The sequence below is a fragment of the Panthera leo genome, chromosome B3 (assembly GCF_018350215.1).
Source record: "Panthera leo isolate Ple1 chromosome B3, P.leo_Ple1_pat1.1, whole genome shotgun sequence".
Classification (NCBI taxonomy): domain Eukaryota; kingdom Metazoa; phylum Chordata; class Mammalia; order Carnivora; family Felidae; genus Panthera; species Panthera leo.
This window is the reverse complement of record NC_056684.1, coordinates 86362324-86377093: the sequence shown is the minus strand read 5'-3', so window position 1 is coordinate 86377093 and position 14770 is coordinate 86362324. Positions and strand designations below refer to the sequence as shown.

General features: G+C 35.4%; 1 protein-coding gene and 1 long non-coding RNA gene across 9 annotated transcripts in view; one reads left to right on the top strand and one right to left on the bottom strand.

Annotated features, from left to right (window-relative positions):
- Positions 1-4514: 4514 nt before the first annotated feature.
- On the top strand, positions 4515-13781 carry LOC122222479. Of its 2 annotated transcripts, XR_006203780.1 has the most exons (4): positions 4515-4603; positions 7595-7645; positions 12031-12159; positions 13555-13781. It is a non-coding gene; the product is annotated as an uncharacterized LOC122222479 (long non-coding RNA). The 2 variants fall into 2 exon arrangements; XR_006203781.1 differs by lacking the exon at positions 7595-7645 and having other exon boundaries at positions 4527-4603.
- Positions 8848-14770, bottom strand: part of MIPOL1 (mirror-image polydactyly 1) — a 320926-nt gene continuing 315003 nt past the window's right edge. For 4 of the 7 annotated variants that reach the window (XM_042943011.1, XM_042943008.1, XM_042943009.1 and 1 more), the window contains exon 13: positions 9359-10082. In XM_042943011.1, coding sequence (XP_042798945.1) covers positions 10016-10082 — 67 coding nt within the window. In that variant the 3' untranslated portion in view covers positions 9359-10015. Of the gene's footprint in view, positions 8914-9062; positions 9287-9358; positions 10083-14770 lie in introns of those variants that run through there. The other 3 variants (XR_006203777.1, XM_042943012.1, XR_006203778.1) reach the window with 3 other exon arrangements.

Sequence of the window (14770 nt, the reverse complement as noted above, 5' to 3'; positions counted from 1 at the left end):
GAGTGGTGCCGGACAGGGTCTAGTTTCATTTTTTTTTTTTTTTTTTTACATGTGAATATCCAGTTTTCCCAGCACCATTATTTATTTATTTTGTTTACTTATTTATTTTGAGAGAGAGTGGGAGGAGGGGCAGAAAGACAGGAGAGAGAATTCCAAGCAGGCTCCGTGCTGTCAGTGCAAAGCCCAACATGGGGCTAAAAACCATGAATCATGAAGTCATGACCTGAGCCAAAATCAAGAGTTAGATGCTTCACTGACTTAACTATCCAAGTACCCCCCACCCCCAGCACCATTATTGAACAAACTGTCTTTTCTCGAGTATTCTTGGCTCCCTTGTCAAATATTAGTTGATAAACTCAATTCTCTTCCATTGGTCTGTTTGTCTCTTTTTCTGCTAGTACCGTTCTCAGCTTTATAGTATAGCTTGAAATCAGAAGTGTGATGCCTCCTACTTTGTTCTCTCAGAATTGCTTTGGCTATTTGAGGTCTTTTGTGTCCCATTTAAATTTTAGGATTGTTTTCTATACTTCTGTGAAAAATGCCACTGGAACCTTGATAGGGATTGCATTGAATCTGTGGATTACTTTTGGTAGTAGGGACATTTTAGCAATATTAATTCCTCCAATCCATAAACATGGGAACTGTCATGAATTTTATAACCATAAGCTAGCCCTCATGTGGGTTTTCAACCCAAATTATCATCATTTAAGTGGTCCAGTAAAATTCCAATTAAGTTTCTAAAGTGCTCTAAAGCCTGTATGTGTTCCCAGGTGATTAACAGAAGCAAATGTGAAGCCTTTATGGAGGAACCGACCTTCAACCCAGGCCCTGAAAAGTCCCACGGAGGATAATTCTAAGAAATATAGGCTCATATTCATGAATCACCAAACATCCAAAGAAATATGGCAGCAAAAATGTAGCTAGTGGAAAATACCGCAAAATTGGAGCAGTGAATACTTCAGATATTAAAATGATCAGAAATCAAATACCGAATAAGCATGTTTAAAATGTGTAAGATAAAAAGGAATTGAAAATATGAGGTAGGAACAAGGGACCATAAAAATGACCAACTGGATTTGGGGAATGATCAGAATATAACCTTCAGAAATGAAAAAATGTAATAACAGAAATGAAAAACTCACTGACATTTTGCTTCCAGAAGAGAGTGGTTTGTGGCAGACCAATGTCCCTGCTAAGAATAAGAAAAGTTGGAAAACTTACAAAAAGTAAGCTGGATAACTTACTAAAAGTATCAGAGAGGGGCTGAAACAAAGAAGAGGGGGACTAAGATTCTAGAGAGGAAAGAACAGAGAGGTAAACTCTGCAGCCGCTCTCCCCTGGAGGTCTTTGCTGGTTTTGGGTGAAGGTGAGAGAGTGATAATCTGGGCTTTGTCCTGGAAGAAGACTGCTGCTAGAGACAGAGAAAATAGCTTTCAGCAATCTGGCAAGGCTGTAGTGACAGACCTGGAGAGCCAAAGGGCCTGAAACACACACCTAGTTTTCCCTTCAAAATACTTGGCAAATTCTGAGCTGTGCTAAGTTGAGGTTAAAAAAGCTCAGATGAGACTATCTCAATGGGCCCCAGTGAAGCTATCACTTGTACCGTTGAAAGCTTGAGTGAGCTAGGCCATCAGAGGAGAGGCAAACCAGAGAAAACTGAGCCTTACTCAGAATGTACCTTACTCAGGTACAACTCAGCATAGTACCTGACTGGATTAAGGTGATTAGCTTCCACGCAATCTTCCCAATAGAGGAAAGGTTAAGCCCTCTCTGGAGGAAGACAGAATCTTCCAGAGGGTCAGGATGTCTTGCATTTAGTCAACCATTAATTAATAGGCATGCCAAGAGACAGGACCATGCATCTAGAAAGCAAAAAACAAAAACAGACCATGGATGATTCAGAAAGTGGAGTTAGTAGACATGTACACATAGTCTTTTAAGTAACTATGACTAGTATATTCAAGAAAACAGAAGCAAAGGGGGAGACAATATATTTGGAAAGGTGAGTATTTTACCAGAGAATTGGAATGTACAAAAAAAAAAATCAAGAGGAAACTGTAGAATTGAAAAGTACAGAATCTGAAATTAAGACCTGAATAGACAGCTTTAACATCAGTAGACAGGATTAGTGAAATAAAAGGCAATTTTGAAGATTCAAAACTAATGTACATAAAGGAAAAAAAAAAAGGAAAATACAGGACAGGGTGACAGCAATATGGGAAAACACAGTGAATAAATATAAAATATATATAATTGGAATTTTAGAAGGAGGAGAAAGAGATATTGACCAAAGTTTCCTAAAGATGGCAAAAAATATCAAGTTTGAGATTTAATAAGATGGATGAAATCAAGCAAGAAATATACAAAGACCACATCTAGGCACAAAACTGTCAAAAACAAAGAAAAAGATAAAAACAAGAAACAATCAGAGAAAACAGAGACTTTACCTCCAGGAGAAAAACATTAAGACCGACAGGTAATTTCTCAACAGGGAAGAAGGCAGTTAGACATCAAGAGGATGATATTTTAAAACAGTTATAGAAGGACTTATACTTTTGGGCATGATGGAGTAACCAGGACATTTACCCTCTGACTTAAAAAAAAAAAAAGAACAAAAAAACTCATCAACCAACAGCAACAACAGCAAACAACAGTGAAAATCCATGGATCAATGTTTTTGGACTTTGGACAACAGGCAGCCCAGCACAGTGATCCCTGAGGGAAGGGAAGCGTATGAAGTGAGCTTGAGGATTGACCCAGCTTACTATCTGGAGAAGTTAGAGAGCAGAGAGCAGGAAAGGGTAACGAAACAGCCTGGCAGCCTCCCTGAGTCAAGAACACAGAGGTGAGAATATGGTTAGAGTTTGCAGGTCAGACTACTGAAGAAGAGAGATTCTGCATGTAGTGAGGAGTGCTCCACAGGGAGAGCACAAGAGAGCAGTGGACTCTGCAGAACTGCAGTGCATTCCCGGACTCTTCCTCTGAGTGTTGACCAGCATGTGTGACAGTAAACTACTGAGTGAGGGTAAAAATTACCAAAAAAAAAAAAAAAAAAAAAAAGGAGTTGGCAAGATAATAATCAAAATTCATACAAAGCTGTGATCAGTCAAGGTAGAGAAACCCCATTGTACATAAGTAGTGTATTCAGAGAGGTATTGCCTAAACTGGGGGGTGGGGTGGGGGAGGGGTGGGGTGGATCAGCCTGACATTAAAGGTTCTCTGATCCTGCCTAATAAGCTCAAAAGAGCATTATAATGAGGATCTAACTGTTTCCAAGTAGTGTAACTGTATCTCCAAAGTTCCAAAAGCATTAATGAAAAACAAAAATACCCAACACTCAACAAATTAAAATTCACAATGACTGGCATCTAAAAAAAAAGTCAGCAGGCATGCAAAGCAGGAAAATGCAACTCGTGATAAGAAAACAACAACAACAACAAAAAACAAAGAGACCTGGAAATAGAATAGATAATAGAATTAACAGATAAGGACATTAAAATAGTCCTTATAACTATATTTTGTGTATTCCAGAAGATAACATAAGGCATAAATAAATTTAGGAGAGAGATAAAAGAAATTAAAATACCCAACTTTAACTTTTAGAGATGAAAAATACGCCTGCAAAGAATAATGCTCTGCATGGAATTATGAACACATTAGATACTGCAAAAGAAAAGATTAATAAATTTGAAAATAAAGTAATGGAAACTAAAATAAAGCACACAGGAAAAACAGTCTGGAAAAAGGAATTAAATGAAACATGAATGAGCTGTAGGACAGCTTAAAACAGTCTAAAATATGTAAAGTAATAGTTCCAGAGGGAGGGGAAAAAGATCTGGGGGATAGAAAACTATTAGAAAAATAATGGTTGAAATTTTAAAATTTATTTATTTAAATTCAAGTTAGTTAAAATACAGTGTAGTGTTGGTGTCAGGAGTAGAACCCCGTGACTCATCACTTCCACGTGACGCCCAGCGCTCATCCCAAGTGCCCTCCTTAATGCCCATCACTCATTTAGCCCATCTCCCCACCCACCTCCCCTCTAGCAACCCTCAGTTTGTTCTAAGAGTCTCTAATGGTTTGTCTCCCTCTCCGTTTTTATCTTATTTTTCCTTCCTTTCCCCTATGTTCATCTGTAATGGTTGAAATTAAAAAAAAATTCATAGATTACAAACCTATAGTCCAAGAAATTCAACAAACCATGAGCACAGAAACATGCAGAAATCTATATCATAATAAATCCTAATCTCGTTGGTTGAAACAAATGACAAAGAGAAAAATCTTTAAAGCAGCCATAGGACGTTTTTATATAGAGAACAAAAATTAAAATGAGAGCAGGGACAAAGCAAGCCAGACAATAAAGCAACATCTTGAAAATACTGAAAAAAAAAATTATCCGAAAATACTATATCCAGCAAAAAAGCCTTTTTCCACAAAATAAAGGCAAAGAAAAGAAAAGAATCCAGACATTTTCAGGCATACAAAAGTTGGAAGAATTCGTCACTCACTGCCCTGCTTTACTATAAATGATAAATGCTTCAGGAAGAAGGAATATGGTGATGGGTGGAAACCTGGATCTACACAAAGAAGAGCACTGGAAATGGTAAATACGTGGGTAAATATAAAATAGTGGTGTTCTTACTTTTAAAAATCTCCTTAAAAACTGTTATTTAAAGCAAAAAATAATAACAATGTTATTATTGTGTGCATATATAGAAGTACAACGTATGGTAACAATATCACAAAGACCAGACACAGTAACTCAACAATTTTTATCAACAGTGATGTGACACTTTAGACATGACAAGTTTATAGAATCTTTGTCCCAAAGATTCCTTACATTTTTTTATGTTTTATTTATTTTTGAGGGAGAGAGAGAGAGAGAGAGAGCGAGCGCAGGTGAGGGACAGAGAGAGGGAGGCACAGAATTCGAAGACAGGCTCACACTCTGAGCTATCAGCACGGAGCCTGATGCGGGGCTCAAACTCAACAAACCGCGAGATCATGACCGGAGCCAAAGTTGGTCGCTTAACCAACTGAGCTACCCAAGCGCCACTGCCCCCAAAATTTTTATTGGCCACCACACCCTGGTTCTCTTCTAGCCATATACTTTAAGCTTTAAATTCTAAGTTCACTGCAGGTGATAGAGTATTTGGTAGCGTATTTACATTACCTTACCTTGATTGAATGAACAGAACAGAAGCAGTATTTTTAGATTTCAGCTATTGGTTACAGCAAAATTCCACATACGAATTCCAAAGTTAGTAGAGGTGCTTTGCAGTGGACTTGAATCAGTCTACTGTTTTTTCATGAAGAGACGTGATCTCCTTTTCTAGGTTCTTTCTAACTGTATTTACCAAAAGTAATGTTTCTCTTTAATATTTATTGCTATGATTTTATTTTGTATCTAAATAGTTATTAAAGGTTCCTAAGGTATCTAAAAAAATTTGTTCATACCAACTCTTGTCGTTTTCTTAATTAAGTAATCTCTATGCCCAACGTGGGGCTCGAGCTCATGACCAGATCAACAGTCACATGCTCCACCCACTGAGCCAGCCAGGTGCCCCTCAACTTTTATCTTCATTAAACTTGTCAAACACAGTTTGATGGTGAACTTAATCTGTTTTCTTACTGTAGTATATTTTATAGGCATATCCAGTGCAGTGTCTTCAGGATTGTATCATTATAAATTTGATTAAGATCAATGTCTCAGAATTGCATTGAAATGTGTAGGATTTGCAGTAGGGGATTTTATGTGAATAAAAAGTAAATATATATTTTAGATATTTGAGTTTGTGCATTAAAATGCACCTTTATTGGGCGCCTGGGTAGCTCAGTTGGTTGAAAGTCTGACTTTGGCTAGGTCATGCTCTTGTAGTTCGTGAGTTTGAGCCCTGCATCGGGCTTTGTGCTGACAGCTCAGAGCCTGGAGCCTGCTTCGGATTTGGTATCCCCTTCTCTCTCTGCCCCCACCCCACTCACGCTCTGTCTCTTTCTCAAAAATAAATAAAACTTTTTAAAAAATTCACCTTTGTTAATAACCAGATAGTCAAGAAACTGGTGACTTCAAAAGTACCAGTGTATTCCAAAACTTTTTAGATGACAATAAAATTAAAAATAAGTATATTAAAGTTTTTGCAAAGAAATATCAACAGTATAGAGTATTTTGATGATTCTCAAAAATACACATTCATCACTGTCCAATTCTATCTATGAAATCCTACATTAAAATAATAACTCTAACCTCTATAAATTAAAGTACTTAAAAAAAGAACAGAAAAACCTTTCAATAGAGGTTATTCTAGTAAACGGATTACAGAAAGTTTGGTAACTTGAGAAACTATTCTGGAACGTATGCTACTGGTTCAAATGTGCAAGCTCCAACTTAACAAATGTTTAAAATATTTGAGTTTTTAAAACAGTGCCAAAACAAACCACATCTTTTCTAGAGATGACATATTTAGCTAAGCATGAGCAATATAAATCTTTCAACCATTCCATGTATTTGTTTAAAAGCCTCAGAAACCACGTGCATTTCTAATAAAACATGAACAAAATGCTGAAGTCACTGGAGCCTAACAGTGGACTTATAAATCACATTTTTAAAAAGGCAAATGTATTTGTGTGTTGTCTGCTCTAAGTATCCAGATATACACATGTATATAGACATGAATAGGTTAATAGATAGGTTAGTTGTAAATAACAGTTATCAATAACAAAATGATGTTTGGGAAAAATCCGGGTTCCACACAAACCTTACTTATGTGAGGAGATAAAATGTGTAAGTCATGTGTAAAATGTTTTATCATTGTAATGACTCATTAATCATGAGTATTTGAAAAGAGAAACTTCAAAAATAACCATAATCTTTAAAAATGCTACATATAAAAATGCTTTTCTATGCAACTATATCTAATATTCAAACTATAAGTTTTGAATATTCTAACATTTTTTGAAATAAATTCTGTCAGTAAATGACTGACAAGATTCTTCAGTTTATTTGAAATAAGGATAGATACAGAGGATCAGCTTTCTCATTGAAAAGGGAAAATGTTTTATTAGATATCATATTTTGAGTATTTTAAATTATTTTAACATAATGGCTTATTTATAAAAGTAGAATTAAAGTTTCTCATATATTAATAATTAACTAATAACTTTGCTATAACTGCTTATCCCTTGCTTATAACCAATAACCTTGCTTATAACTTGCTTATAACCAGTTCCACTTCTAATAGTTGCTGTAGGAGATAAAGTAAGCCTTGAAGTTCAGACCACCATTCAATAAAACTACACTGTCAGGTTTTGGCATCAGGCACAAAGCAACTCAAGGTTATTTATTATTAACAATGAATTGTCACAGTATTCCCAATGAGTGTAGCCTAAGGCAAAGCATGCTGCTACTGTAACACTGTAGAGAGATAGTAAAAATGTGATGCTATTTAAACATGTTCACATTATTGTACTTCACTAAAAGAAATGCATACAATCTCAATTGTTGGTGAATTCATATGTATTGGTAGAAAAGAAATGGCATAATAATAAAAATTGCAAGAGTTAAAATCTTCAGTTTTTTTTTTTTTTTTCCTTACAGAAAGGTTTAGAGAACTACTGCTACATGGAGTTTAGTCCTAAGACCTCAGCGGTAAGTCCTCGCCAGTCCCTGGCAAATTCCTAGGATTCTGACTCTACTTCTTCAATTGTACAATGTAATAATAATAACAACAGCACTAAAACCATCATCATCATATTACTGAGTATTTAGAGAACCGATCTCAGAAGCTAGGTAACTCCTTCGTATGAACAAAAGTGAAGACGGTTTGAAACATTGTTGGTGGACTTTTTTAAGTATAAGAAATCAATTAATGATAATATTTGGCTGAAATACTTAGCATTTGTAATTTTGTAGACAACTCATTTTCAAGGGGATGTGGTATTTTGGCGGAGGTTACCTACACTGATAATAGTAAATGTTAGAATTGTTTTATAAATTTAACTTTATACTATCAGATTCTTTCAAAGTTCTGGATATTGATTACAGGAATTGGTTGCTCTAATCTAATCATTTCAGTACACAAAGAGATGTTTGGAAGCTGTAAAATGTCTTCATGCTTACTGTGTGTTTTATAAAACCCCAAGCAAAATAACTCAGGGAAGATTTGTCTGTACTTTAGGACTAACCTGAAAATTCAGGTTTACTTGTGGTTTACTTGAAGAGGTTTCAGGAATGGACTATTTTGTGACAAGAACTGTTCCTCTTTACTTACCTGCATGATTTGCAAGGCACTATTCCTTCACATAGGGGCTCCCACATGTTCCATGACAGCCCAGAGGGGAGACTCCATGCACGACCACATTATTTCAAATTTCTCTATTTATATAGTCACTGGCCTATGAAAGGCTATAATCTCTTTGGGACTGTAGAAGAAATCCAGTTAGCTTATTTACTAGCCCTTGTTGCTCCTTATTTTCTAATTCTAATAGTTTAAAAAAATAATTAAAAGCAGGTGACATGAGTAAATTCTAAATTTGAACTTAATGGAATGGTTCTAATGGCCAGGGAGTTTAAAAAATTCCATGAGAAGGAAATCGAGTTTGTTAACATTATGATTCTTTTGTGGCCCTATGATAAAGCTCCTTATGTTTTCCTGCAAGAGTAAAAAAAAAAAAAAAAATCACATGAATAATCTCCACTAGTGTATCCAAAGCATGGTGCAATAAACTATTCTGTTCTTGTCCTGAAAATAAGCAATGGTAGAGAATCTACCTCGGTCTTAAAGCTAAATTAAAATATTGTATGGACTTGGAAAAATTTTCACTTTCCCACAAAATTCTCACGAATTCAATCTCTACTTGCCTATTTCATCCTGTTGCGGCCACAGTCATCTTCTATTGGCCTCTCATCTATTCAATCTAAAAAAAAAAGAAGGTATTTTTTTCTGTAGCCAAATACATAAATCTTGGTTTTATTCATAATTTCATATGACTAGAAGTGATTGTTATGCTTTACTATTTCAATTTTTTAAATAAAAGGAAAAGCAGGTAATCAAGCCAAACTGCCAGTTTTCTTTTTTCCACATCCTTATATTTTTACATTACAATTTTACTGTATATCGTATCTTGGATTCCCCTCCTTCACAACAAAAATTCAAATGATAATCTAAATAAAGATAATCAAAAAGAATACTTAACGTTTTTGATGGCCTCTTGCCTTTGAGAGTCATGCTGGCACATGCTAATTTTCAAGCCAGAGGTGTCCCAGCCTATTAGACAGACTTGGCAATTTCTACAGTTTAAATAGAGTTTAGATCATTATTCAGACACAACATTAAAAACATCGACAATATGAATCCATAAGTACACATGAACAATATCCTCTTTTTTATTGAAAACAGTTTGTATTATTTGTAGTGAAACAAAAATCATTCCTTGATTAATGTAATTTTAATGTACCAAACTATTGGAACAAATTATACATTTAATTCTTGGTATTTATATTTAATATTCTTTAATATTAACAAAGCTCATGTGTATGCATTGGAGGAAGACTATACATTCTCATGTCTGGGCTGCTCTCATCAGTTAAGAAATAAACTCTATATTGAAAAATGCACGTATTTGAAGTTCTGACCTAACACAATGGATTAAGGTTTAGACAATATTTACTTTGCTGCATTTTGATTCAGAAAGGGCCGTATGTGAAGATATGACCTATAATGGCCTCTCAGTAAAAAGATTTATATCAAATAGAGTGATATAAAATAGTTACAAAATAAGCTACAACTTTATAGCTACTCATTGGTAAAAGTCTGTAGTTAATACATTTGGATAAATAAGTCAGCAGCAAAGTGGTTAAACATTTGTGATCTGATTTTATCTCAGCTTGGAATGTGGTTGGAGTGTCCCACTTCTAACAACTGTTTGCTAAGTTAAGGCTTTAGTGTTTACACAGTGTTGAATGAAGCAGCCTGGTCACCAGATGTGATTGCTTCCCCAGACTGTCGTTTTTTTTCAGTCAGATCACTGTCCTCATGGTCCCTGTTCCAACCTTCTTCCTCAGGACGTCCACCAGCCTTTCCAGCCTAGGTTGGGGGCAGGTGGGGGAGGGGGAAAAAAAGGATACAAAAAGTACAATTATTGTCAGGAATGTTTTGGCTGAAAAAGAACAGTATTTGCCTGTGACCAAGCAGTCTTGGTAGTCGTGTTAAGAGACAAAGCATTACTGTCAGCAAGAGACACTGGTGCAGAGTGCCACGTATCTGAGGTTAAAAAAAAACAGTAACAACACAAACTTTAACCCACATCTTCAGATTATGTCAGTTTTAGACGCTACATGAAAAAATATAACATACTCATTTCACTACATTTACCTGCTTGCATGAAGGCTGTGAATGAATCATTTATTATGCAATGTGAAGATGGCACATTAAATGCAGAGCAGTTCCAAACTGATTTTTACCTAAGAAGTACATATTTTAATTCAGAAATACTATCAACCTCACACCTGTTACTTAGGTAAATAAGTAACACATTATTATGTTGTACAATTCATATGCATTAAATTTCTTCCTTTTTCAAAGAGTCAGCTGATGAAAATAATTAGGAATTAGGTAGCTAGCTGGAAAAAACTCATGCTTTAGTGGCATGAAAATAATTTAAGTATACACAAATGGTTTGATGCTAATAAAACCAGACTTTTGGTACTACATTTAAAAAGAAGTTTCTATTCTGAGTAATGTAAATAGGCTAGCAACGACTCTATAGTTTCTAATCAAGGATATGTGATTTTTTTTAGTTGATTAAAAACTCACCACTTAAAGTCAAAAGTTTAAAAATGGTTTTTAAAAATAAGTTTAAAAATAGTTAAAAATACGTTTGAAAATAAAGTCAAAAGTTCAAAAGTCTATTCTGTAGTGTTCTTAGGCTACTCTACGGGAGGGAGATCACATTCATGTGGATCAGTGAGATTTTGCTTGAGAAGAGATGATGGAATCAGACCATTAATTTTTCTCCTGTTACGTTTTTTTACTGAAAGCATAAAACCTCAACAAAAAATCATGTTTGATGTTACACACACAGAAATCTTCCAGTTTTCATATATACACAATCTTCTTCCTCAAAGACTGGTGAGCGACATAGTCTAGTCTGCTCCAGCTTGCCTCATTTATATGGATCCATGCATGAGGGTCCTTTGCAAATAAACATAGCACAGAGCTAGACCCTAAAGGAATGAGGGTATTCTTAGTGTCACATACTCTGGTTTACATGCAACACTGAAAGTTAGCTCAAGTTTATTGGATGATTGTGCATATATGGAGTTCTGTTAACAGAAAACAAGAATATGATGATTTATATAGGATTACATAAATTCTTTAAGACAAAGTTTCACTAACCTAATTTTGGAGAAGGGGCAAGAAAAATGTCAGGATGAAATTTTAAATGTATTGTTAAAGTATGATAGTAACCTCAATTAACTTAAAAAATGACTCCAGTGGAAACATTGACAGGCCATTAATAGCATTTTTTGGCATATATTGTAAAAAAGGCAGATAATATTACTTTCATGTTGGTTAGTTATATCCTTCCCCTACAATCTGATTTACACTACCATTAAAAAAATTCCTCATAATGGAAAAGTTGTACTCTGTATAGTTATCATTATTACTATGAATTCAGAATCAATGGCATTCCAAATTACTGAGATGAATTTGTGTTGTGCCTCTTTTGACTTTTCCTTTGCTAATAGGCTCATCTTACTTTAGTTTCCTTTTTATAGATTAGGACATATTTCCATTTAGAACTCTTATGCCTTGCTAAGGTAAGAGGTTAGGAGGAAATACTTAAATATCACATCTTGCACTGCCCTTTACTATGTTTCAACAATTACTAGATCAACCACATTCTCAGTTTATCCAGGTTGAATGATTTATGAAAATTTGATCTCAGAAATGAGAAAAATGTCAATGACTTCGTTCTGTAAAAGCGTACTGACTTCTGAAACACAATGAAGCACCTATTCCTTCTTGTAAGGAATGGAATTCACCTGCCAGACGTGGACCGTGCCAACAGGAAGGTAGCTGCATACGTCTGTCGAAGCACCTTGTGGATTCGCCTGCAGGCTATTCTTTACTGTCCAAATCAACAATATCCTTTCAAAAAGTATGTAGCTTATTAAATTAGGTTCCAACTGCTTCAGATGTTACTCAACAGTAGTTTCCCAAGGGCTTCATGAAATAGGAAAAGGGTTAGAGCTAGGATTAGGAGTTCTCCATTAGGAGAACTCCATTAGGAGTTCTTCAAATATGAAGAAACTGAAGCACAGACAAGTAAACCCTTATACAAGGACTGTAGTAAAACAGTAACAAATCTGGGCCTGGTTTCCTTGTTCTTAGTTCAAAGTTACTTCCACTAGGGCTTGGTTACTAGAGAGCGACAGATTTCAGATTTAATGGATTATTTAGCTTCATGAAAAATTTTCCTTAAGTTCTTAGTTAAGTTAAATTGGGAAAGTATTTGTGGGTATATTTCACCTGCGATTTTAGTAACACATTAACAAAGTAAATCGATGACATTGCACGTAATTAGGAAATAATAGTTACAAACTACTGTTTACTATAGTAAATTTGAAAAATATACTTACAGATATATTTTAGACAGAAATCTTATTTTTTCAATTAACATGATTTTTATATTTTCTATGTATTTAGATAACATGTATATACTACAATGGAATACATAATTTTCCAACATAGTTATTTACCAATTTTCCTAATCAGTTTACTTTTATTTTTCACTTTTTAAAAAAGTTTATTTATTTTTGAGAGAGAGAGAGAGAGACAGAGCACGAGCGGGGGAGGAGCAGAGAGAGAGGGAGACACAGAATCCAAAATAGGCTCCAGGCTCTGAGCTGTCAGCACAGAGCCTGACGTGGGGCTGGAAATCACAAACCGTGAGATCATGACCTGAGCCAAAACCATATGCTCAACCGACTGAGCCACCCAGACGCCTCTATTTTTCACTCTTAATGAATATTATGAGATATGTTAAACAGTAAATAATTCTTAATAAACACTGATTATGTGCTATGAATTATGAGAAGCAAATTATGCACGTATTTAATTTTCATGATAACCATAGAGTAGACATTATCATTGGTTGACAAAACCAAAACATATAGAGGGTAATTTGATCACAGCCCTATTGCTAGTGAGTTTGGAGCTAGGATGTGATGGTAAGTCTAATTACCACCCCCCTGATCTCTCTGGTATACTATACTGCTCCCAAAAGTACTACCAACTTTTAAGGCATATTTCTGAGTTTTCGTGGGCTTGAATTACTCTCACTCCCTTCTGAGTTTCAGACTCACCTACCCAACTGCCTTTAAGACATCTCCTTTTGCTTTTTCTACAGGCATATGACACTTAGCATATCTAAAGCAAAATTGACTTTGCCTCCATGCATGTTTCAGTATTTATGTTGATTAATGTCATTCATTAAGTTGAAAAAATTTAGGAAAACTTGGTACATTTTATTTATTTAGTTTTCTCATTTCAGCTTGGACCTGTGAAAACTTTGTGAAGAAACCACTAATGGTGACAGTGGGAAGCAGTGAGTGGGTTTTAACACATCGAGTAACACCATTTGCATTATGGAAAGATTATAGTGGCAAAGATGTAGGAATGGGATGGAGACAGGTTAGCCTATAGGTAGGAAGTCCAGATAGCTCCTGATTAAAATAATCTTTGTGAGCACAATAACATGAATGTGTTTAAGGCCATATAACTGTACACTGTAAAATGGTTAAGATGGTAAACTTTGTTATGAAGATTTACTATAATAAAAAAACAATATCCTAATGAGACTTAAAGACTTGAACTAAAACTACAGCAGTGCAGACGGAAAGAAGGGGACAAGTTTGAAAGATATCTAGGTATAGGATCCCAAGGACTTAGTGACTTCTGAGGGCAGGATGGGGAGAGATGGGGTGGGCAAGAAGGATGACTACTGGGTGTCTGATTTTGGTGACTAGATGGATAGTGATATACTAACCAAGACAGTGCAGAGGAAGAACAGAAGAATTTATTGGGGAGCATGTGTGTGTGAAGATGAGTTCAGCTTGGTACACATGAATTTGAGGTGTTGGTGGGACATATAAGTGGGATGTTAAGTAGATACTTGGATATAAGAGTTTGTCTTAAAGAGAGAATTCTAGGTTTATGATATAGATTTCAGTTCATCAATAAGCATTTGTTTGGTAATTCCTATGTACCAGGTGCTGTTCTAGGCATTGATTATTCAAAAAGCAGGACATGGTCCCAGCTTATAAGGAACAGTAGGGTGGGGAAATAGATCTTTATATGGATAACTTCAACAACAAGTTACTGATAAATGCTGTAATAAAAGGATATGCAGATATTAAGCAGAACCTAGTTTGGGTAGAGGAGGAGAGGAAAGGCATATAAAGTCTTCCTGGGATTTTGCCTGAGTTAAGTATTGAAGGATAAGAAGGAAATAGTCATCTTAAGAAGGGAGGGGATGGAGAGGGGCAGGATGGGCATTTCAGACAAAGGAAATAATATCTGTGAAGGCACAGAGGCATGAAAAGCATGATATGTGTCAAGTGCTATTGATAGCATTTATTTTCTCAGGATCACAAAGTTAGAGGTGGAGAATGGTAGAAAGTGAGTCTGAAGAGTTGGGTCATGACTAGGTTGCTCTAGGTTGTAACTAAAGCCACAGGAGTAGATGGAAATGCTTAGAAAGAGAAATT